General features: G+C 39.1%; 1 protein-coding gene across 10 annotated transcripts in view; it reads left to right on the top strand.

Moving 5' to 3' along the window:
* The window catches only part of ZDHHC14 (zinc finger DHHC-type palmitoyltransferase 14), a 163929-nt gene that overhangs the window by 79770 nt on the left and 60021 nt on the right, over positions 1 to 24138 (top strand). For 6 of the 10 annotated variants that reach the window (XM_038395564.2, XM_038395567.2, XM_043512235.1 and 3 more), the window contains exons 2-3: positions 1661 to 1833; positions 14110 to 14268. In XM_038395564.2, coding sequence (XP_038251492.1) covers positions 1661 to 1833; positions 14110 to 14268 — 332 coding nt within the window. The remainder of the gene's footprint in view (positions 1 to 1660; positions 1834 to 14109; positions 14269 to 24138) is intronic. The other 4 variants (XM_038395566.2, XM_038395568.2, XM_043512238.1 and 1 more) reach the window with 1 other exon arrangement.

A 24138-nucleotide genomic window follows, 5' to 3' on the forward strand; every position in this document is an offset into this window, starting at 1 on the left:
TCTGTGTTTCAAGGGGCCATATTCCATTGTTAATAGAATTATGTGCCATGGGCTAGAGTAAAAATGTAGGACTATATATTGTTGTCCATCTACAGCTGAACTCTCACCAGTGTCAATAGGAGCTTTGCACAGGGTCAAATATGGTTTTTATTACAGAAACTTAACTTTTAATTATTATTTCTACTGTTTCCCCATTCCCTCTGCTAAAATTATCAGCCATGGAAATATTTAATGTTATTGTTTAGCCTGGCAGTTAGTATCCCAGTGAGGTTAATTGGGGGTCTGTTGCAGCACATGTAGGCATATCCAAGTTAACTTTGATCAAGCTAGCTGGAAAGCCCATGACACTGTGGCTACTCTGCTATTTTTAGCAAGCTAGCTCATCAAAGCTAGTTCTGGTATGCTTACACTGCATATCCCGATTTGCATTGCAGACCTACTCTTAGTCATTGTTTCCGATCATCTAGACTAGGGAAGGCAATGTTGGTTACACTTGGTTCACATCTGGAAGGTTATATTCTCAACCAGGACCTGGGCTAGAAATTTACTTTTCAGTTTGTTGTTGGTTGAAACTAAAACTTAGGTTGTGAATATAAATACATCAAATGGGCTGGGATTTTGACTTTCCCTGTTCTATAACACAGACTGCTTGGATTATATAAATCCATGCATATACCAGCATGATCCAGCAATACCTAGTGGTGGTCTGAGATTAGCCAGAGTTTTATACTGTACAGTGTCTAAGTACAACTGATAATGGTTTCTCTCTTTTCACTTACAGCCATGATTGTGAGTTAAATTAGGTTCCAGTGCTTCCATCTATGATGATTTTTCTGAGTGGAATAATTTAAAAAAAAATTCTGTGTGCTTTATAGCCTTGCAGCCCAGTAATAATTTTTTAAATCTGGTAACAATAAACACTCTGCTGTTCTGAAAAAGGGCTGTCATTGCTGTGGACCACCTTGGTTGTTCATTTCCATATGTGTTGCACTATTATTGCACTCCTTTTATTTTTAAAGCAAATAAACTTACAGAATAAATTACAAAGAATGGAATGAGAGAGAAACAAAAGTTTGAGGCACCACATTCTATTTTCATAACACTATCTCCCCAGGGGGATAAAAGAAGCATGTGCCATTTATGTACATCCTTGTGCATTTCCTCTAGCAGTGGAGTATAATTCATTTTACAGAATTCATTGAATTTCTTACCATGTGTTACCTCCTCACTTTTAAAAAATTTTCCATTATTTTGTGTAAAATTTTCTCAGTTTTGTCCTCGCAGCTGGTTGTCATCAAACTGTAAAACAGTTTATGCTAAGAGACAGTATAAGAACTAATAGTCTGCAACAAAACCTGTGTTTTCTTATATTAGAGGGAATATTACTTAATAATGCGGTGGTTGTTATGCTCTTTGAATCTTCATTATATTAAACTAGTACTAGGTAATAGTGATAGGTATGGCTTTTTAAAGCCATCTTTCAGCTTTATTAAAAGTATGGGTAGCATTCCACTGCAAAGCAATAAAGACTTAATAGAATATAAATTCTTAACCTAGATAGATCTTTAATGGCAAGTGACTTAATAGTTTCTGAGAACATGTATCGCACTATTTGACATTAGTAGTATAACAATTATTTCTTTTTCTCCCTCTCTTGTAGCTGTCCATATTTGTCAGAGAAGATTACACCTGCTATTCCTGCAATAGGTGGGATTCTGTTCTTTTTCGTGATGGGGACCTTGCTGCGTACTAGTTTCAGTGATCCTGGAGTCCTCCCACGTGCAACACCAGATGAAGCAGCAGACCTGGAAAGACAAATAGGTAACACAGAAGGTCTGTCACTGTCCCTTCGCTTTCCTTCCAAGTGTGTATGTACTGTGTGGAGGCAGAATGCTGCTCAGCTTGTGGAGGACAAACTCCCATCTCAGCAGTAATCACTCTGAAATAATACTATTTTAACTCTCTCAAATAGTATAGACTCTCCTAGAAAAGGGTCTGAGGAATTCTTCAGTCAGAAGTTGCTGACCACAGTGGTGGGCATGAAGAATGATAGCTTACTGCTGTGATTTGTTACTGGCTTTTTCTCTATATATGATGGAAGGTTCCCTAGTGCATTAAAAAATACTGGTATATACTTTTAAAAGTGTTTATGGGAAGAAAAGTGACACTGGCATGCAATACTACTTAAACTCTTAAAAATTCTGCACCTTCTTAGGCAACGTACCTTGTGTTGGGTCACATCTAATTATGACATTGATATGTTTGTTTATATTGTCTTCCGAAGGTCCCCAACTAGGAACAGGGACTGATTTGTAGAGCCCCGCAAATCTGCAGATAATCGTTGTATATTCATGGACCATGTTTGCAAATTTTGTATCCGCACAGGGCTGTACTGATTTGTGTTAGGCAGCATACAAGCACATAGGAAGACAGAGTCCATGGAAGGTTGCACATCAATGACAACAGTTAAACTTTTATTATTTTTTATTCATGCAGAGCCAACACAACTGTGGAAGAGTGAGCTAGATTCTGATATGGCTCATACATCAAGATAATTATTTACTAAGTCCTAATTGCAGAGTTTTTATAATTGCAAATATCATAACCAAAAGATATGCTACTTGGCTGTCAAAGCCCTTGCAGAGTTGCTGAATCAAAAATCTTTTTACTAAAGCAAAAAAAGAACAATAAAAAAACAATCTCCCAACGCTGTTAATTTGAAACAGAATTCCTGGGGAAACATGCATGAAACCCCACAATGCAACTTCAATAGTCAGTTTTCAGAGGAAGCTACACTCTTGTAAGAACAGAAAAGACACAAATCATTACAATTAAGTATGTTAAGCTACAGTAAAACTGTGAGGCTGTGTATGTAGGAGTCTTCTATCTGATACAAATTATGACCTCTTCCTCTGTTCCTCTTTTGATGCCATAGTTGACTTTTCTTTCTCCAATGACAGTTATGAAAGTTCAAAACTAAATTATGAAAACTACAAGTCTTCCCACATGGTGGATTTTCTGGGTCAAAAAATGATATTTTTATCACCTTTTACATACATTACTTTAGAATGCCTTTTCAAAGCCTTTGGCAGAGATTTAAGATAACCAGTTCATTTTTAATATTGTATAGAACCATAGAATAGTCCCGTAAATTGTAATGGTTGCCTTTTTTGCAGCGTTTGAATCTTGAGGTTGCAGTATGGTGAAATCCTAACAAGTTTTGATTGAAGGGCTCTGTTTCAGAACAGGTTTCAGAGTAGCAGCCATGTTAGTCTGTATTCGCAAAAAGAAAAGGAGTACTTGTGGCACCTTAGAGACTAACAAATTTATTAGAGCATAAGCTTTCGTGAGCTACAGCTCACTTCATCGGATGCATCCGATGAAGTGAGCTGTAGCTCACGAAAGCTTATGCTCTAATAAATTTGTTAGTCTCTAAGGTGCCACAAGTACTCCTTTTCTAGTTTCAGAACAGTTGCTGTTGGAAGAAAACTGGTTGTTTTATAGAAGGAGACACAAGTTTGTCATTGGCTTCTGTTTATTCTACAGATAAAATTGTATTTCTGTATTACTATAGAAATATAGTAGTCAATTTACTGGTCACTGTTGTGTTATTGGTAAACTCCTGTCCCCCTTCAGCAGATATGGAGGGTCCCCACAGAACTAGTGTGGTTCCACTCTGTGGCATTGGGGATGGGATGCTGGGGGGCTGTGTGGTGCTCTGACTTCCCTACATGCCAGAGTGCTGTACTCCACAGGGAATTTCTGTGTACCCTGCCACACAGTGGCATCAGAGTATTAACATCAGATCAGTGGGTTTGCAACTTGCTGGATCCACAAGCCCTTCTTCCTCCCTCACTGTACTCCCCATTTGGGATGGGTGCAGGGGCAGTGTGGGATGCATGGTCATACAACAGCTCTGGTTTTGGGGAGAATTATTTCCCTTAGGCATTCTTGGAACAGTGCAGTATATAGCTGTATTACATTTTCTAGTTCTGGCCGAGCAGTGTAATAACACCATCTTGTGCTGGTATATCAGAATTCAGGTCTCAGCTCCTCATGATGCTTTTATGCTGTATTCCTCCCTTTCACTGCTGCTCTGAGCATCAGTGAGTGTTCACTGATGTGGCAGAAGGGAGTTCTATCCAGCCAACTTTGGCTGACAGGAGCATTGCTGCAAGCTAGTACCAAAGTGGGTGGAGAGTAAATAGGAGAAAAGGCAGGAAAATGCCAGGTGACCCAAGCATGTCACTCCCAAAATATTTTTTTATTAACTTTCTGTTGGCTGTGGCATTTTGGGTAACCTAAAAGAAGAAAGGCCTAGATCAGAATGTAAGCACAGGCTGAAGAGAAGCAAAATCTATATGAATTACAGGCAGGCTGCATCTCACTTCAGTCAGAATGTCTTAAGAAATGAACATGTAACTTATTCATGCTGAGAAGTTAGTGTAACTGAAAAGAATAGTGTATTATATAAACAAGGACTGGGAGTTGTAAATGAAGGAGTTTCTAATTTTCATAAAATACAAAGATCTAGAAAACAGATGCCAGAGTTTAAATTTATGTTGTTGGGGAAAATACCAGAAGACTTTTGAGCAGACTGATTTTTAAGAGTTTGTTTTTCAGTTTTTTGCCAGTGATATCACTGAAGACATTTTTCAAAATCGAAAACTGAGTACATAATGTGCTGAAATTTAAGACAGTTGCTGGGACAGTTTGTTTTGTTTTTTATAGTAGAAAAATAAAGTCTGAGACCTGTTTATGAAAAGCTCAGGAAAAAGCTATGACACTTTCTTAAAAAAAAAATTTATTTGGAGTGGACTGTGGAAACTTGAGAGGATGGAATTCAGACAGGTAAATTGATTACAGTATAGCTGAAAAATAAGGAACTGCCCCTTTTATATTGGAATTGGAAAAGGTTCAGAAAAGGGCAACAAATTATTTGGGGTATGGAACGGCTGGCATATGAGGAGAGATTAATATGACTGGGACTTTTCAGCTTGGAAAAGAGATGACTAAGGGGAGATATGGGGTCTATAAAATCATGACTGGTGTGGAGAAAGTAAATAAGGAAGTGTTTACTACTTTTCATAACACAGGAACTAAGGGTCACCAAATGAAATTAATAGGCAGCAGGTTTAAAACAAAAGGAAGTATTTCTTCATACAACACAGAGTCAATCTTTGGAACTCTTTGCAAGAGGATGTTGTGAAGGTCAAGACTATAACAGGGTTCCAAAAAAAAAACAACTAGATATTCATGGAGCATAGGTCCATCAAAGGCTATTAGTCAGGCTGGGCAGGGATGGTGTCCCTAACCTCTGTTTGCCAGAAGCTGCGAAGGAGTGACGGGGGATGGATCACTTGATGATTACCTGTTCTTTTCATTCCCTCTGGGGACCTGGCATTGGCCACTGTCAGAAGACAGTGTATTTGCACAAACATACTGAAAGTAAGTTACAGGTTATCCTAGGAAAAGTCTCCTTTGGGATACGATCTAACAAGTGAAATTTCAACAAGTGGATTGATTGGATTTTACTACGGTCAGTGGGAGAGTTTGGTGAATGACTCTATATTTGTATAAATACAAATCACTAGAAATCCGGCTGTTTGGCAAGGTAGAGGAACAGGTGCCTTGATAGCTATCTGAAGTTAGTACACTAATTTCAGAACAACAAATAAGCTCTGCAGTTTTGGCACCCAGCACTCATATGTGGAACTTTTAAATGTACCCATGGTTTTCAGATGACTGTGATAATAGTCAATTTTTAAGAGATGTTTATGTAATGTGATTGTCTACACAGAAAGTGGCAGGAGCATAAACAGCCTTTGGATGTCAATGGAAGGAGCTATTGGCCCCTACCGAAGGATGCAGTGTTTACTTTAAAATCCTGGCTAATAGGTGAAGAGAGTATCTTAACTTTCTCATTTTCACTTCCATTCTCTGGAAACAAGATGTAAATTCAGAAAGAATACAAGGAATAAATCTGTACTGGATTATTAAAAAAAAGATCCTAAAAGCTGTGGGGATGGAAGGCAGACAGCACTATAGGCAGCACTACTGGTGCTGCCTATTATTAAGGTTGCCTGAAAATATCCATTGAGACCCTGTTTTCAGTTGCTTAAAACTTTCCCAAATTCTGTTCTGGCTGAAAATGTATGTCAGGCATTTGCGTCAGGCTGAAAAAATAGTAGTTGATCATGTCGATTAATATATTCCAAGTCCAGTAGGGCCTGTTGTGATCATCTAATATGACCACTTGTATAGAACAGGCCGTAGCACTTTTCTGAAAAAATTCCTATAGCATATCTTTTAGAAAAACATCCATTTAATATGGAGATATACCTATCTCATAGAACTGGAAGGGACCTTGAAAGGTTATTGAGTCCAGTCCCCTGCCTTCACAGTAGGACCAAATACCATTCCTTATTGTTGCCCCAGATCCCTCGATGGCCCCCTCAAGGATTGAACTCAGAACCCTGGGTTTAGCAGGCCAATGCTCAAACCACTGAGCTATCTCTCCCCCCGTTCTTGGTTTAACAATGGCCAGTGATGGAGAATCTACAAAAACGTGGGTTAATTGGTCCAATGATTTATCATCATCACTGTTAAACAAATTTATGCCTTATTTTGAGTCTGAATTTGTCTAGCTTTAACTTCTAGCCATTGGATCATGTTATATCTTTCTCTGCTTGATTGAAGAGTCCAATATGAAAAATTTGTTCACTATCTAGGTACTTACAGACTGTAATCAAATCATCCCTTCTCCTTGTTAAACTAAAGAGATTGAGCTCTTTGGGTCTATCGCCATAAGGCATGTTGTCTAATCCTTTAATCGTTCTTGTGGCTCTTCTGTGAACGCTTTCTAATTTTATCAACATCCTTCTTGAATTGTGGACATCAAGAACTGGACACAGTATTCCAGAAGCAGTCGTACCAGCACCAAATACAGAGTTAAAACAACATCTCTACCACTGAATCATAGGGGTCAAATTAAGGTTACATAGGCAGCCTTAGATTTGGCATTTCCTAACTTTTGTTAGGAAACATTGCTTGACTCTGCAACCTTAATGTTCTTTATGTAATTTGCTAAGTTTTTAAGTAAAAACAAACAAATCCAACAGAAATTCCATCATGTGGAACCATATTAACTCCTAGCATGGGTCATGAGCAGGCTTTGGACCTTTAGATAGACATCACAGATGTCTGACACTTGAGCTAAAGGAATAACTAATAGCAGTAGTAGGTGGTTGTCCTCTATATGAATCAGGCATTTGGGGGGGATTAAATGCACACTTTGCTATCAGCCAATAACTGTGAAAAACCACTAGCAAAGAATGCAGAAACTCAGGAATCCTGGATTCAATTCCAGGTTCTGGAGGAAAATGTGCTTTAATGTTTAGAAACCCTTCTGCCCCATCTTCCCACCACAAATCTCTGTCCCACTCTTCTCATACCTCCTTTGCCTTCCCGCTCCCCAGACCTATCTTAACTCCACATTCCCTGGTACGTGCAAAGAGGCAACTGCTGCTGTGAGAATTATAACTTGGAATTTCCTATCTTCTGTGCAATTAAAATGTAAACCTTGATATTACTTTATCAGTCTTGCATTAAATTTAATTTGGAATACTCTTCAGCCTATTTTTGGCAATTAGAAAAAAAAATATAGTGCAACTGTACTTTTTTTTTAATTAAAGCCGCATAGGAAAAGATTACTGAGGTAAGAGGAATGCATTTATCAAGAGGAGATCCCCCGAGTCTGGGTTTGTCCAATATGTGTAGGAGAGATTAACCGTTCCTCATGAATGTTAATCTCTCTGCATAGCACTGGTGCTGCAGATAAATTTCTAAAGAGATGGTTATGGCATTTTTCCTCTCCAACTATAAAGGGCATATCTACAGTGAAGAAAAGAAAGGGAAATGCTTTGTATTTCTTTGATATCTTCACACTGATTTCTTACATGGATCTCTTCAAATCTTGCACACATCCTTCCAAATTCATCTCTTAGGCCAGGTTGCTTCAGACCTTCAATGTTGCTGCTTCTTTCAAGCATGCCCAAAAGCCCTAAGAACTCAATGTTAAGCTGCAGCTGTAATCCATCACTAAGTCTCATTGATGTATAAATAGTACTGTACCATTTCAGGTTTCTTCACTCCCCTCCCCCTCCCCCCCCTTTCTTGCACACACTTAAAGAATATAATCTGAATCACTCGAGTGTTTTTAAGGAAATTCCCTCCCCCTCCCCCCAAACAACCTTTTATAGTACTGCACAATTGGCCAAGCAAATTTTGTTTTGAGAGTACAACTTGGTTGTGTTTTGCTTCCATTCCAGAAGCAGGGTACCAACTTAATAGGCTAGTTGTCTGATACAGGATAGCTAATTTTATGAAAATTTTAAGATAAATAGGACACTGTTCCTTGCCAGGCAGGTCTTCCAGAGTGCTCTCACCTCCAGTCTTTCCTTTTCTCCTCTCAGTGAACCAGAATCTCATGACAGAGAAAATAGCAGCTTCATGTTTAACAGAGTTCTAGAGTTCAAAAAGATTATGGGAAGTTACTCTTGTAATCTTTTCTTTTTTTTTTTAAATTGGGACAGTAAGTCCTCTTCTAAAAGTCAGTGTAGTCTTCAGGTCAAAAACCAGTGCTGGGTTTACAATGGCACCAGTGGTTCCATGGAGCCGGCCCGTGCTTAGAAGAGGCCCCGGCCTGCTCTGCTTGCACTGCATCCTGAGACTCCGCCAGCCCACTAGCTTCTCACCCCGCCCATCACTTGTGCCTCAGGCCAAAGGATCCTCTCCACCCCCTGGCCCCACTGCCCTGCTCCTCTCTGCTCCCTGGCTGGACCACAGTGCACCTCCATCTCTGCTTCCCTCCCGTGTCTCCCCAGAGCTGAGCTGCCTGGGGCTGGTGCAGAAGCCTGGCCAGTCTCACCCAGTTGGGGTGGGGGTGAGGGTGGAGGGCTTGCCTTGGCCCCTCCAGGCAAGTGCGTCTTGAGAGAGCCCAGCCAGCACTGGCCTGGCTGATTGCACCACTCCCGAGGGGCCAGAGTGATTCCCGGCTCTGGGTGTGCTGCTGGCTCAGCCCGGCAGACACAGTTACCATAGTAATTCTGGTGAGTGCTGCCAGGAGGCAGGGGGTGGGGAGTGGGTTTCTGGGGGTGCTGGGCTGTGAGGTGGTGGGGAAGATCTGTGTGTTGGGGCACTAGGAGTGGGGGGTTCAGTGGGCAGTGCTGGGCAGTTGTGGTGGGGTTGTGGGCAGGGCGGCGCTGGGCAGGGGTGGTGGTGTGCATTTTTGGGCAAGGGCCACGGGGGGGCACTGGGCATAATGGGTCCGGGGGAGCTCTGGCCATAGGGAATCAGGGGAGGGGGGTGTTCCAGTGTTGGGTGGGGGGGCTGGATGGTGTGCTGTGGCATGGTGCCCCCCGCCCCCCTGCAAGGGGAAGGGGCATACTGGCAGCACAGGGCCGGGCGGGGCACTGTGCGTCTGGCAACTGCCAGTTTGTAAATAGTGCCCTCACGCTGGGCTGGCCCCTCACTATGGGGACTGACATCCCCGCACCATGCTCCATTGCATCTATGGGAGCCAACAAATATGTTTGGTGCGAGGCCTACAAAAGGTTAATTCAGCCCTGTCAATAACAGATCAAGAGTTACAAGTGGATTGCAGTGAACAGCACTAGTTCACAGTTTTTTTTTAAATCACATTCCCCGTGTTTTTGTAGAGTGAGAAGTTCTGTTGTTCTCCCTTGAGAATGGTATTCTCAAGTTTTAAGCTCCTGGTTGTCTAGATACTGACTTTTCCTCCATGTAGCACAGTGTTTATAATTAAGTGTGCAGCTTGGACTTAAATGGTTACACAAAAAGAGGACCTTCCTTGTTGTGGTAAGATCTTTTTAATATTTATTTTTTGTGCTCTTACAGATGTCAGAGTTCATTCATGAAGAATTTTGCTCACACTAGGCCTTTACTGCAGTTGGGGAAAAAAAACAAATTATTGCTTTATCAATATATTGTTTTAGGGCCAAATCCTTGTCCCTTTGAAATGTAATGGCAAAACTCCTGTGACTTGGCCCTTACTAGGATCAGGATTTGACTCTTAATGTACATTTTCCCCAAATGCAAGTTTCATTTTGGAAAAGGGTAAGAGTCTCTGAAAAGAGAGGGAAGGAAATTTCACATCTATATTGTATCCAGCTTGAAGTAAAATAATACGAACGCAAGCCATGTATTTTCTAGGTATTACATGTTTAGTGCTTATGTTTTATGTATATGGAGGTAAGTAGGATGTCGCCATGTACTTGGGCACATGAAGACATGTATGAATGTATATAGGAAAGAAAGAAAAAGGGTCTGGATAATTTTACAGAGCTGATAATATTCAAAGCTGTGTAAATGAAAGTAATCAACTCCTGCTTCTGGGTGTAAGCTGATCTACTTACTGAAGGTTCTATCCATACTATGGCTTGAATTATGCTAGAAAAAATGTGATGAAAACTGATATCAAGCATGGTTTTACTAGACCTGTGCTTAACTGTTTAATATGGTGGTTGTTTGGTATAGCTGTAAGCAAATCTTTTTTTAAAAAAACATCATGTTATGCTGACAATTACTTAGCAGTCATTGCAGAAAATCACATTCAGCAATGTCAGCCAGGTTTGACTAAAACAATGTTTGGAAATGCAATCCTCCAAAATTAATTGGTAGAATAAATTAATAAGGTATTCTAGAAAGGCCTGTGTATTAAAGCCCCTCTTAAGTGATGGACTTAATTATGTGCCTAATTTTGAGCATGCGAGTTATCTAGTTAAAGTCAATAGGACTATTAACAGCTTGAATTTAGGTACTTGTTTAAGTATCATGCTGAATCGGAGCCTAATTAGGGCTGACAAATACAGACTGTTACGTTTTCGACCACAGTCTTAGTCTGTCATTGACACCTAAGGTCAAACTCATCCCTGATTATAACTACATTAAGGTCAGTGGAGTTCCACTAAGAATGAATTTGATTTTTTTTATGATTAAAGGCTAGTGCTAGCATATTTGTGGCAATGTCATTCAAAGTATGGTAAGTGTGCTTAACTGTCTCAATTTTAGCAATAAAAATAAATGATACAGTATCTTATAACAAAACATATTAGGGGTGTGTGTGTGTGTGTGTGTGTGTGTGTGTGTATATATATATATATATAATATATAAAATAAAATAAAATATCCTGTAAATAATCTCTTTTGGTCTTAAGCATATTACTTTTATTGCTGTGTGGTGAAGCTTTTTGTGGTTATTGATGCTGCAGCCTATGCTAAATGATATCTTTGTATAGCAAATGTGTAAAATATTCCCTTTTTAATTTTTAAAAAGTTCATACCTAACAAAGACCAAAAAAACCCTCAACCCTCATCTTTTTTCATTTTAAATTTGGGGCTGGAATCACTCATGGTACCTATAAAGTTCTAAATATAATGCTGTATGCATGAATGCTTTCTTGCTGCCTGCCACAATGTTAGCTTAGCTTAGTTCTAAATCAGGGGTCTCAAAGTCCCGGCCCTTGGGCCATCTGCGGCCCATGGAGGAGAGATGCATGCAGCAATGTTGCCAGCAATGTCTGCTGCAGGTGCCGCCCACTACAGCTCCCATTGGCTGGAGGAAAGGGACGGCGATACCATCACTAGTAGCTGGGCAAAGTCAGCAATGGAGGCAGTGTTACTTTTTTCCACAATGTATATAAACAAGTCAAAATACCAAACTCAATTATCTGATGTGTACCTTGCTGCAATCCTGAAGGTTTCAGCTGCTCAGCTGCTGAGGCCAAACATCAAGAAACTGATAGAACTGAAGCGTTGCCAGGTATCTGGCAAACACTGAAAACTTGCTGGCATGCAAAGAATTGTATAAAGTTGTATGACAGTTTTTTATTATTTCTAAGAAATTCAAAATAAAAAATACAATATAAAAGTTTTCTTTTCTCAACACCATCTTCAGTGACGTTATTGGCCCGCTGGGAGAATTTGAGGACTGGCACTGGCCCTCAGGTAAATTGAGTTTTAGATCCCTGTCCTAAATAAAAAGGAATCCAAAGATTGTTTCCCTCCTCATCGATCATGCTAATCATATCATATATGTTATATAAACACATATAGCCTGAGGACTCTGGGTCTGAGTCTTGGGTTAACATGATTTGTGTGTAGACAGAAAGAAAGTGGAGGTAGACTTAGCCTGAATTCAAACCCTGGGTTTATGTTGCACTGTAGACATACTCTTAGTATCTCAGGAACATGTTGCTATAATATTAAATCTAGTAATTATTAGGTGCTGTTAAAGAAGCTTTATCTGTTTTATGAATAGTCTCTTACGTTTGAACTATGACAAATTCAGCTCAATGAGAGCTATCCGTTTTCAAACAAAAAACGTGAAGGTTGTAAATAAATAAATATATATATCCATAAGATTCTAACAGGCTTTTACTGTTGTAATAGTTTTTTTAAAAATTAAGACGGGAGATTATAAATTACATTGAAAAAAATAGTTTTTAAATCTGAAAATTAAAGATACTTGCTCAGTATATTCATAAATCTTTTACCTAAAGATGCAGATATATATAGTAACTATCTTAACATACACTTTCTGTGTTTTTTCAGAAGTGGGTGCTGAAACATAAGTTTGTCAGGACCCTGTTTATATTATAAATATTTGTAACTGTATTTATTAGATGGATAGCATGTTAGCAACTGTAATAGTATTACTGTTTCATACTTAAGGGTAGTCCTAGACCTTTTTATGCTCATCCAAGTTGTAACTGCAGGCATCATTTGAAGAAACCATAGCTGCACAGGTGGCCCTGACGCTGAAATTTAATTAAAACAATTCTGTTTATGATGGAAGAGTCAGAAAATAATCTGTTTTACTCTACCATAGCTCTTTTGGTTCTGCTTGGCTGACAGTAAAACTTGCATTTTGTCACTAAAATAATCAGATTTTATTGTGAATACACAATGAGGGCAGTTCTTTGAGTAAGAAGGCACCATTTTAACCACATGCGCTTCTCAGCATATATCTGCACTTCAGAAGCCTTTAAAATACAAAATTGATCCTCAAAAATTATTAACCTAGCCAGTGCTTTAGCTTCTGGAATAATAAATGTTCTTGTCCTAAATAATCTCATCTATCACTTTGCCAGATGGCAGGCAGAGACTTCTTTGTAAACAAATTTTAAGCTACAACAGCTGCATTAAAATATCACTACGTGTTCGCTTTTAAACTCTCAAAAAGCAAGATGAGTGAAATACTCTCCTGAATGTACTCCATTATACCATGATATTTAAGTGTCTCAGAACAATGAGTGATCTTGTTTGCCATATATGCCAGGTGCTCTAATGATAGGTAGAATGTTTGTGTGTATTGTATAAATGTCTAGGTCGGGCATTAAATTCAGCCTGAACGCTGCATTTCTTTGTCTTAATAATTAAAGACTTAAAAACATTTCTAAAAGCAAAACCTACCTTATAAAATAACAGCAGTTTGCAAGGGGGCCATTTTTCATTTATAGATGTGAAGTAAAAAAAAAAATCTTTGAGCTCTTTCCCCAGTTGAAAATTACTTTAGTCACCTCTGTTAAATGAGTTAATGGTTAGTCCAGTTCTTAGTGAACAAATGTACACATCACAAGAAACTCCATGAAGAGCAAGCATATTTTTGAAGGGCCAGCAAAATGGAGTCTGTGCTTGAACAGATTTTTGTGTTACTCAGTTTTAGATATCATACATGAAGTAAATATTAAAGGTGCTGGCTAGGCTGAAGAATGTGGGGTTTTAGTTTTTGTGGTACAAAAGCTGTGGTGGCTAGCTTTTTTTTTAAACAATTAGCTGTGTGGGGTGTTTTCCTTTTTTTTTTTTTTTTTTTTTCCCTTCACTTTTTGTGATGCATTGCATTTTGAGTTATTTGCCTAGCTATTCAGAGTCTGGGAGAGAGAAAAACTGTTTTTAGGCTTTCTAAATCTACAAAAAATATATGTAAATGTTAAAGAAACTGGATTTAAAATGACAGTAATGTGCCTATCCCATATCTGGCAAGAGAATTTAAATTATTGTTCTAATGTTTAATTATTTCCCTGTTAGATATTGCAAATGGCTCCAGTTCAGGAGGATACCGTCCACCTCCCCGAACAAAAGAAGTAATAATCAATGGACAGACAGTGAAACTAAAATACTGTTTCACTTGCAAGATTTTCCGCCCACCTCGTGCCTCACATTGCAGCCTTTGTGATAACTGCGTAGGTGAGTATAAAGAAAACTTGCATGTTCAGTTTTTGTAATTTTTTAATTAAAGTGCTTTTAGAGGGCAGGATAGTCTTCCTATGAATACATATGGTGGTGTGCTTAAAGAGACCAGCCTCACATGGTTATAAAATCATCCAGAAGGTCACTAGCTAACACAATTATCGTGCTTCCTACCAGCTAATGTGAGGATTTTGGAGGAGGGTAGATGTAGCCTCCTGGAAGTTTCAGCCATATAGCAGTTTTGAGGGGGGACATTGGGGCTCATCTACACTGCTATTTAGCTACCATTGTAGTTGCACCCATGCAAACCTCTAGTTTAAAGACATGGTCTCATCTGAGGTAAACTACACCAATGCAATTCACATTGTATCAGTGTAAATTACATCTACACTTGAGGTTTGCTCTGGTAGAGCTAAACTGGAGGCTAAAATCCCATTGCAGACAGACTAAGGGCTTTTCTGCACTGCAGCACAGCTACAGTTCTATAGCTATGCCACTATAGTGCTGTAGTGTAGACACCTAAGCGATGGAAGGGTTTTTTCTGTCACTATAGGTATCCACCTCCCTGAGTAGTAGGATGATGAAATGAGCTGTAGCTCACGAAAGCTTATGCTCAAATAAATTTGTTAGTCTCTAAGGTGCCACAAGTACTCCTTTTCTTTTTTTGAAATAATATTTTGATCCTCTCTCCTGTACATCTTCCCTTTTTTCTGGAGATTGTTCCTTGAAGGGTAAGTAAGTGTGGTTAACTACTTTTTATTTTTAGCCACTATTCAAACCGGTGTAGTTTTCCAGTGTAATTAGAACACATTTGGAGTTTAATGTGGCTGATTAACACACTGGTGATCCTGAACTTTGTGCAGTCAAGAAAATAACGTAGAAAGCAGATGTCTCCAGCTCAGAAATGCAATTGCAGCATATAGCAGTGATCCTTTTTAGTATAAAACAATCACAGAAGAATTATACATTCACATTTAGAGAATATCCATATAGTGAATTCTAAGCTGAGTGTGGAAAGCCTTTGGTCTTCATATAATGAATAGTTGCCTACAGGCAGTTTCTTTGCTAAATGAATCAATCCGTTAGATGTTATGGTAAAAATTCTATCTACTAATCAGGAAAAGTTTTTCTCCTATATTAAAATTGGAATTCTTAAACAGAAGTCAATTTTAAGCTAAAATCTTTTTATAAAAGCCAGCTTTTATTGGCCGTAGGACAAATAGAAATGTTTCTCTGATTTTCAAATTAGAATTGAAACATTTTTCGGCAGATGTTACCCGCAGTGTTTGCGATCTATACATTGTGCTGCTGTTTGAGACCCTGACAGTGAAACTGAAGTGACATGGGGGGTTTGCTAAATAAGTCACAGACTATTTCCACTTTCCACACTCAGAAACGTGCGGGGGGGAAGGCAAAAACGGGAGAAATGTTTTTCTTTAATTTCATTTTTAAAATCTGAAGTGGTGTTTTTAACAGAGGTTATTTTATAATCTGACAGCATCCTTTTTATGCTAAAAGGATACCTGCCATTTTAAGTAGAGAGAGATGCAAAGTCTGATCAGTAATGGAATAAGTTAATTTTAAACAAAGCTGTCTTCCTATAACGTCTGCATTCAAGCAACAGATATGAAACAGCTATGAATATTTCCTAGAATATAGCTGTGCAAATGACTCATAAACAATAATTTTATCCAACAAATGTAGCCGCCTCTTTTGCTCATGAAATAGGTGCAAGAGGATTTGATTTTTCTGTAATGTAGACTCCATTTACAATTATTTGGTGACTATTTTTGCAACGAAAAAAAATTTCTATGGATTGATTGCAAACAATTTTCTTCATTTGTTTGCTATTCATTTTTTTGCTATGGAAACTGTCATGATTAGCTGTGATTTTAGTAACAAGTCACTTGGTATTGTTTTTGTTCCCTGTTCGGATATTGTGATGCTTCTCGGAGGTACACAGAGTTGAGGCACCTTGCTACTACCTGCTGTTAGGGTGAGGAAGCCTTGTCTGTGCCTGCTGACTCCACTGGCAACAGGCAACACAAGCACTCCCCTCTAGGCCTACGCAGGCCCTGCTCTCTCTCCAGGTTAGTGATAGGCACACTCCAACCCCCATGCATAACCCTGGAGTGTTCTGGCCTCTGTTCCACAGGACATTAACAAATTCAGAAGAACCACCATACTGGGTCAGACTAATGGTCCATCTAGTCCAGTAGCCCATCTTCTGATGTGTCCAATGCCAGGTGTTTCAGAGGGAATGAACAGAACAGGGCAATTTCGAGTGATCCATCCCCTGTCGTCCAGTGCCAGCTTCTGGCATTCAGAGGTTTAGGGACATCCAGGGCATGGGGTTGTGTCCCTGAGCATCTTGGCTAATAGCTGTTAATGGACTTATCCTCCATAAATTTATCTAATTCTTTTTTTAACCTACTTATATTAGCTGTTTCCAAAGAAGCAGTACACACCAGCTTACCAGTTGCACCTCAGATCGTTGGTCTTAAATGTGTTTATAGTGAAATCAAAAGTTTATTAAATAAAGTATAGAGAGCCAAATGATAGCAAATAGAAATATTAGGGGGAAATGATCACATAAAATAAAATCATAAGACATGTTTTAGAACCTAAACTTAATTAACTAGATAATTTCATTTCTGATGGAGCAATGCTCACCCAAAAATCCTTCCACCACTTTGCAGCCAAGCTTGGCTGTGATTGTCTGTTCATGAGAGAAGTCAAGCCGTCAGTTTGTCTCCTCAGTAAAAGATTCTGGGTGTCTGTATGCACCCCCAGATATATCAAAACAATCCATTGTCTTTCATAAGCAAGACACCACCTTGATGGTGGGGTTTTTTCCTGAGCATATTCCATTTCAGGAGTTTTAGAACAGTTGTACAATTTTAGGGGAAAGTGAAGGAGGGATGGGGTAGGAAAGAGGAGACACAGGCATTGCCATGCATTCTACTTACTGTGCTAAATTAGCACAACAGAATTCTTACAGGGTCTGATTCAACCACCATTGAAGTTAATGAAAAAACTCCCATTGACTTTGGAGGACCTGGATCAGGCCCTTAAAGATCATCAGTTTCACATGAAGATGACACCAAAAATACTAATAAATCTAAGAGTGAAGGATAAATGAAGAATATAAATAAAGCAGATCTTCAGTCCTAAAATAGAAATTGCCAAAGGAAATGCACTTATGCTGCAATCCTAATTGATTTCATTTTATGCTGCTTTGATTTCCGAGATCTTTATAAACTGCCAGGACCTGAGGAAGAGCTCTGTGTAAGCTGGAAAGCTTACCTCTTTCACCAACAGAAGTTGGTCCAATAAAAGATATTATTTTACCCACCTTGTCTCTCTAATATCCTGTGTCCAATATGGCTACAACAACCCTACAAACAGGAATATTTCTGTTATTTCCTGATTTTGAGGGATGCCAGGAAGAATAAATATTTCCTTTCGAAATACAAAATATCCTTATTTGTGTTCCTTTTTCTTGGTAAATTTATTTTTATTTACAAGTTGACCTTTTTTTTCTTTAGCAAACAGTAGTAAATTTTTTAAAATTAGAGCTGCAAGAAGTTAGGTTATTTCTTTGCGGACACTGGAATAAGACTTGAAATGTGATAGTCAAATCAATTTTTAAAAAAAACTCAGTACAGCCACTTGGAAAAACAAAAAAATCTAATGACACTCACAAATGGAGAAGAAATTATCACTTCTAATTAAGTTTGTGAAAGAGTGAAAGTATTAGTGTCTTTAACATATAAAGAGTTATTTCATAGAGAATATTAAAGTATAATGCATGTGATTCAGGACACACAGCTTTTTTTAGCTGTCTTAGTGGACCTAATCATTGAGACCTGAGATGAAAAAAAGGGAAGAAATGATTTAGGAGAGAGCAAACGATACAGTCAAAAACAGAAGTGTGCTAGAGTGAAAATTTTGAATGATTTTTCCTGCTAATAGAATCATAGAAGATTTAGGTTTGGAAGAGACCTCAGGAGGTCATCTAGTCCAACCCCCTTCTCAAAGCAAGACCAACCCCAACTAAATCATCCCAGCCAGGGCTTTGTCAAGCCAGGCCTCAAAAATTTCTAAGGATGGAGATTCCACCACCTCCCTAGGTAGCCCATTCCAGTGCTTTAACACCCTCCTAGTGAAATAGTTTTTCTTAATATCCAACCTAGACCTTCCCTGCTGAAGCTTAAGACCATTGCTCCTTGTTCTGTCAACTGCCATCCCTGAGAACAGCCTAGCTCCATCCTCTTTGAAACCCCCCCCTTCAGATAGTTGAAGGCTGCTATCAAATCCTCCCTCACTCTTCTCTTCTGCAGACTAAATAATCTCAGTTCCCTCAGCCTCTCCTCAATAGACTCTCCCTTTCTGCTTAAATCATTCCTGCCATAGAAAACTTATCCCAGGCAATTATAAAATTACTTCAATAGATGAGTTGTTTCTGGATTGGACCTGATTTCACCAAATCATTTTTTTAAAAGTACAATGTATAAACATTTCCAACAATTTGCCAAGTGGTGGGGTTCACATGAAATCTTTTGTTTAAATAGTTTCCCTGTTTATACACCACTGTTCCAGGCGCAAGAACAGAAAACTGGGAGTGACTTGTTAAAATAGTCACAGCACATAACTGATTGATTAAAAAATAAGGGATGGGTATCAGAAATATTTTCTGTAGAAACCTCTCACGGGTTCTCCTTCTTGTAGTGGGTGTGTCAGGTTTGCCAGATGGCATCAGCTTCCTGCACTGAAAGTACAAGTTATTTAGAACAGGTTGATTAGTAGTAGTAGTATAAAGCTTTTAAAATGTTTGTATGCTGTGGCTGTTTGGGAGTTAGAATAATTTGTATAAAGCTTTATGGTCCAGTATAGCTGACACTTGTGTACATTACTTGATTCTGTTTCACTATGCATTAATACTCTAACATCACCTTTAATGGACCATTAGTTGAAAAATGTTTGTCATTAACAGAAAAGACAAATGGGACGTACAAATGAAAATAAAAGTAGGTCCTTCCTCAGTGCTATAGTCAGCTATAAATCAATGGTCCCACTTTTCGATTGTAGTTGCACTATGTAGAAAAGGTTTTTTTGTTTTTGTTTTTGTTTTTTAAAGGGGAGACTTTGGTTAGCTAACACTATATCATAATTGAGAACTCTCCTTTTCAGGAGCCAAAATTTTAGGATACGACTAGCAACATCCTTATAATGGGCCTTTCAGGGATCTGTCCCCATCAGCTGCTGCATGGAAAGTACACACACACAAGTCCAGTCCTTTCAACAGGGGCGTTCAGTGTCAGTCTAGCAGTGGCTAGCTTTCAGCCCTCCAGCCAAGGCTTTCTGATGATTTCTGCCCTTTTTGGAGTTCCAAGTGAAACAATTAATCCAAGATCAGCAAAACACATGAAACAAAAGGGTGAAAGGAGCAACCTGTAGTCAGTTTCAGTTCAGCCCCTTTTCAGAGGGGCCCAGTCCAGGATGGGCCAGAGTCCACTCCAGATTTCACTGGGTGTCCTGCACAAGTTATAGGATTTGGTCCCTTTCCCCTTTTTTCGGACAGGGTCTGTGTTCCCTTCCTGTGAGGACAGGCTCCGCTAGCTACCAGGTATTTTCATGGGAGCTGGGAAGCTCAAGAGCCTGCTCCATTCCTAGGGCTGTGGGCTGCCCACTGAGTGGAGCTTCCTCCTCCATTGCTGGCATGACTTGCAGGTGCTGTGGGGCAGGGCTTCTCCAAGCCAAAGCAGCCCCTTAATCCCTCTGATTCAGGTGCAGTTTATACACCATCGCAGGCCCTCTACTCTAGTGTCTCCCAAGTGAAATCAAAATCTCAATAGGTTAGTGGTGTAATTTTCCTCTTTTATTCCCTAAGGCAGTTGGGGCTATGTATGTGTTTTGTTTAATTTCCTTCTCTAGCTCCTCTTCAGCTCTTTTTCGTCATCTTCCTTTTTCTCTCTTTATCTTTGCTGGTTTTAGTTACACTGTGCTAGTGCCAACTTGAAGAAAGTAAGTTTTGCACTTAGTTTTGTGGGCCGAGTCACTGAGTACTCTTAATCACGTTTTCGGTTTTCTTAAGGGTTTGCTGTTCAGTCGACCAGGACTGAGCTCACCAGCTCTGCTCTTTTTGGCAGAAAATGAAATGGACAGCTGTTCATTCTGGTCTTCACCTGGACATCAGCTGCCTTCCTTTTGTATACCCACTAAGGTATATTGTCTTTTGGGGTATTTTGAAAATCCCAGAAAAAAATGCAAGCTACCAGATGCACAGATGAGTCTGGCTGACTACCTTTTATTAATTTATTTTGTTTATGGTGGTATCCACTGTAGCTAAACACTTTCTAGACATGTAGAGAGGGTGGTCAAAGAACCTGCAATCTAGGGAAAGACAGACAAAAACAAGGAGTTGGTTAGGGAAGAGGAACAACAAAAAGGGATTTTTATACAAATTAATAAGATTCACTGTAAGCAGCATCGGAAGATTGTCTTTAAGAGGGATTTAAAAGTAAGAGAATAGTGTTCATAGAATCATAGAATATCAGGGTTGGAAGGGACCCCAGAAGGTCATCTAGTCCAACCCCCTGCTCAAAGCAGGACCAAGTCCCAGTTAAATCATCCTAGCCAGGGCTTTGTCAAGCCTGACCTTAAAAACCTCTAAGGAAGGAGATTCTTATAGATTAACTCAGGGAGGCCATCCTATGTACAGAGGAAACCATGTAGAAGAAAGTACAAAGCTGATTGTGGGAGAGGCTCTCAAATATGGGGACATGGTTAAGAAAGTTGGAGTGAAGGGTGTGTGTGGAAGGTAACAGAAAACTTGACAAGAAGATAATTAGGAAGGGATAGAGTATTGAGCTTTGGGGTTGGTGATCAAATGCTTACATTTGATACTGTTGCTGTTGGGGAGACAGTGGAGGGATTAAGACAGAAGTGAGGCGATCATATCGATAGGTAACAAGTGTTACCCGGGGTTCTTTCAACCCAAAGCTCCTGGTAACATTTACTGTGTGCGAGGTGGTGTCAGGAAATAAATCAGGGGAGACATGGCCATCCGACTGATAGATGGCTGGCACAAACAGAACAACACAAGAGTGCTTTCACTTAAAGTTAAATTTTACTTAGTCTCAAACACTTACACACGTCCACCACAGGTTAGTAAAACACCCCCAACTCTCGATAATTACCAAAACTGAGTGTGGCTCTCAAGTGGCACAGCAGCAGCCCGTCTGCTGGTGGGAACACAAGATGCATCCAGAGGAAAAGTCCAGTCCTGAAGAGTCCCACTACGTCAAACTTTTCCCCCTTATTTTATACATTAGTAACACAATGACATGTCCCCTAAAGAAAACTTGTTAAGCAAGCAGTTTCAATGGTCAAGCAAGAGGTTTTCTTCTGATTATTGATTAACCTGGTGTGGTTTTTTTCCCCAGAGTTTGCAGCCTTGAGACCCTGTTAGTCATATTCCTGAGGGCACATCCTGCTCTTCTAAAATGCATGTATCAGCAACTTCAACACAATTCTTATCAGGAAGAACGTGGGGTCAAGCTGCCCTTTCTGTGGCACCCCAAACCCCCTTCCCTCCTCCCTGGGTCAAGCTGAGGCTGCTGCATGGCCACTTTACGGTCTGCTGACTTGGCTGCTTTTAGCAGTAAGCAATATTGGGTTCAGGCACTTTACTGGTTTGCCAAAATCTCCCTGTACACAAGGACTTTAGAAATTGCATTTTGTAAGGAATGAAGGGGAATAAACCCTTAATTGTTAGAAATGGCTGCAAGGTGTGTTGCAGTAATACCCCATTTCTCTAGACTTCCATTTTCTCCCTCCCAGTCCCTGCTTCTCCAGCTCATCATCTGAATTTTGGTTATGGTGCATGTTGTAGTTGGAAGCTGTATTGGGAGATGCACAAATGCATATTTGGACTTGCAATGGTAAGTATAATGGGGAGATTTTCAAAGGCACAGGCCTTGGGCACCTCGCGGCTTTTGAACTCCTGCTGACTGCCAATGTGGGCTGGGCTCCTAATTGCCATTTGTGCCTTTGAAAATTTTACCCTTAATGTACTGGCAGATAAAGGGATTTTGGTTATTAATTACAGATATTTGTTAGTAACAGTAGTGTGGGAAGTGTGCAATGTAATTATTATATTATATTTTATATATGTTGAGATTTCAGGACTATGAAACTACCCAGAGCAATGGCTGGATGTTTCCCCAATAAATTGATAAATATTTTTATTGATAAAATTAAACATCTGTCTAGATTTGGTTTTTAAAATACAATTTGTGCAAAAAAGCATTATTCTGTAAGGTAACGTTCTGCCATTATCTATTAAAGATGGACTCTTTACTTTGTGGACCGTTTACTCCACAAGTGATCTTATTACATTATTTGTGTATGTGGCTTATATCGGTGGGGTGGGACACCGACTGGCATCTAAGTTGCTCCTAGTTTTAAAATATCTACCGAGCATCCCCGTTGTTGCTCTTTCTGAATTACTACTTATTGTAGTCATGTAAAACACCCTAATATATTCTCATTAATAGAATCCCATTTTTCACAAAATTACTTTGCTATTTTAGGTCACATCACTTTTTAAGGCTTTGCATAGACTTGTTTAGTCGTGCAGAGGGTATCACAGATACTTATCTTTGGCACCTACAAGAAAAATTTTTAATGAATGTTCAGCACCCTGAATGCTTTTGCAGGGGATGGTTTATAAATGAAATTATTACTTTATTTATTCACTGAATCTACTCTAGAGGCCAAAAGGCTGAATTATTTTCTTTTCATCCATAGTAAACATACTGAGATGCCCAAACTCGGTGGCTTTAAAGATCCATTGTATGTTGTCCCCCACAGATGTTGCAAATCCGTGTCCACATCCAGAGAAATTTAATTAGCAATCACTTTTTCTTTCTTATTGGTTTCCACACTAATTTCATGACAAAATATTTTAGTCTTTTGTAAAGACAATGACTTTCATACTGGTGTACATTATGTACTTAAGTTGTATAAGTTTCAGTATTTCTTAGGTGAATGTTACCAGTTAAGGATCTAGTCTAGTCAGTCTTACTCATGTGAGTAAATATTCTTCATGTGCATAGTCACTCTGAAGTCAATGGGACTAATCGCATGAGATAAGAATAGCTCACAGGAGTAAGGTATGAAGGATCGGATACAAAGATTGTGATTAAAATAGTCTAAATTTATAAAGACTTGTGACATTATTAGACAGGATTTAATCCAGCACTGTTGTGTTTATTTTCTTTTGTGTACATCAATCTCATTAGGATCCTGGAGAAAATAGACAAATTCTGTATTTAAGAAGCGCTTACAAAGAGTATTTATTTAGGGGCTTTTTATTTTACTACTTTTATTGATGTTTCAAGAGGAAACAAAAGCGACAAGTACAAATTTCCATGTAAAGTACAAAGTCTGTAATCCTGAACAGATGTAGTCGTATATTGTGACATCATAATCCTACAAAGAGCCATAGTTGTAAATATTACAAAGCGTGCGCAGATGTCTTGGATCTCAAAATAATTAGCCAGTTTGACATCCAAGACAATGGATCTTGTGTCCTCTGTCATACTGCAACTATCCATAGTAATTTTGATCAATGAGAGGTGAGCTGTTGGTTATAACTGTTTGTCTACACTGCCCTGAAGTTCAGACTACAGGGGTATGAATATCAGTGCTCACCAAAGTGGTGCAATGTAGTGACCCCGTATGGATGCTATGAGTGTGAACTAAAAAGTTCCTAGTTCTAAAGTGGATTGATTTAAATCAGGGCTGTTTAAATCATGATTTAAATCACTGAGAGGAAAGCCTCAATTTAAATAATCAATT

Source organism: Dermochelys coriacea, chromosome 3, assembly GCF_009764565.3.
Source record: "Dermochelys coriacea isolate rDerCor1 chromosome 3, rDerCor1.pri.v4, whole genome shotgun sequence".
In the NCBI taxonomy this organism is placed as follows: Eukaryota; Metazoa; Chordata; order Testudines; family Dermochelyidae; genus Dermochelys; species Dermochelys coriacea.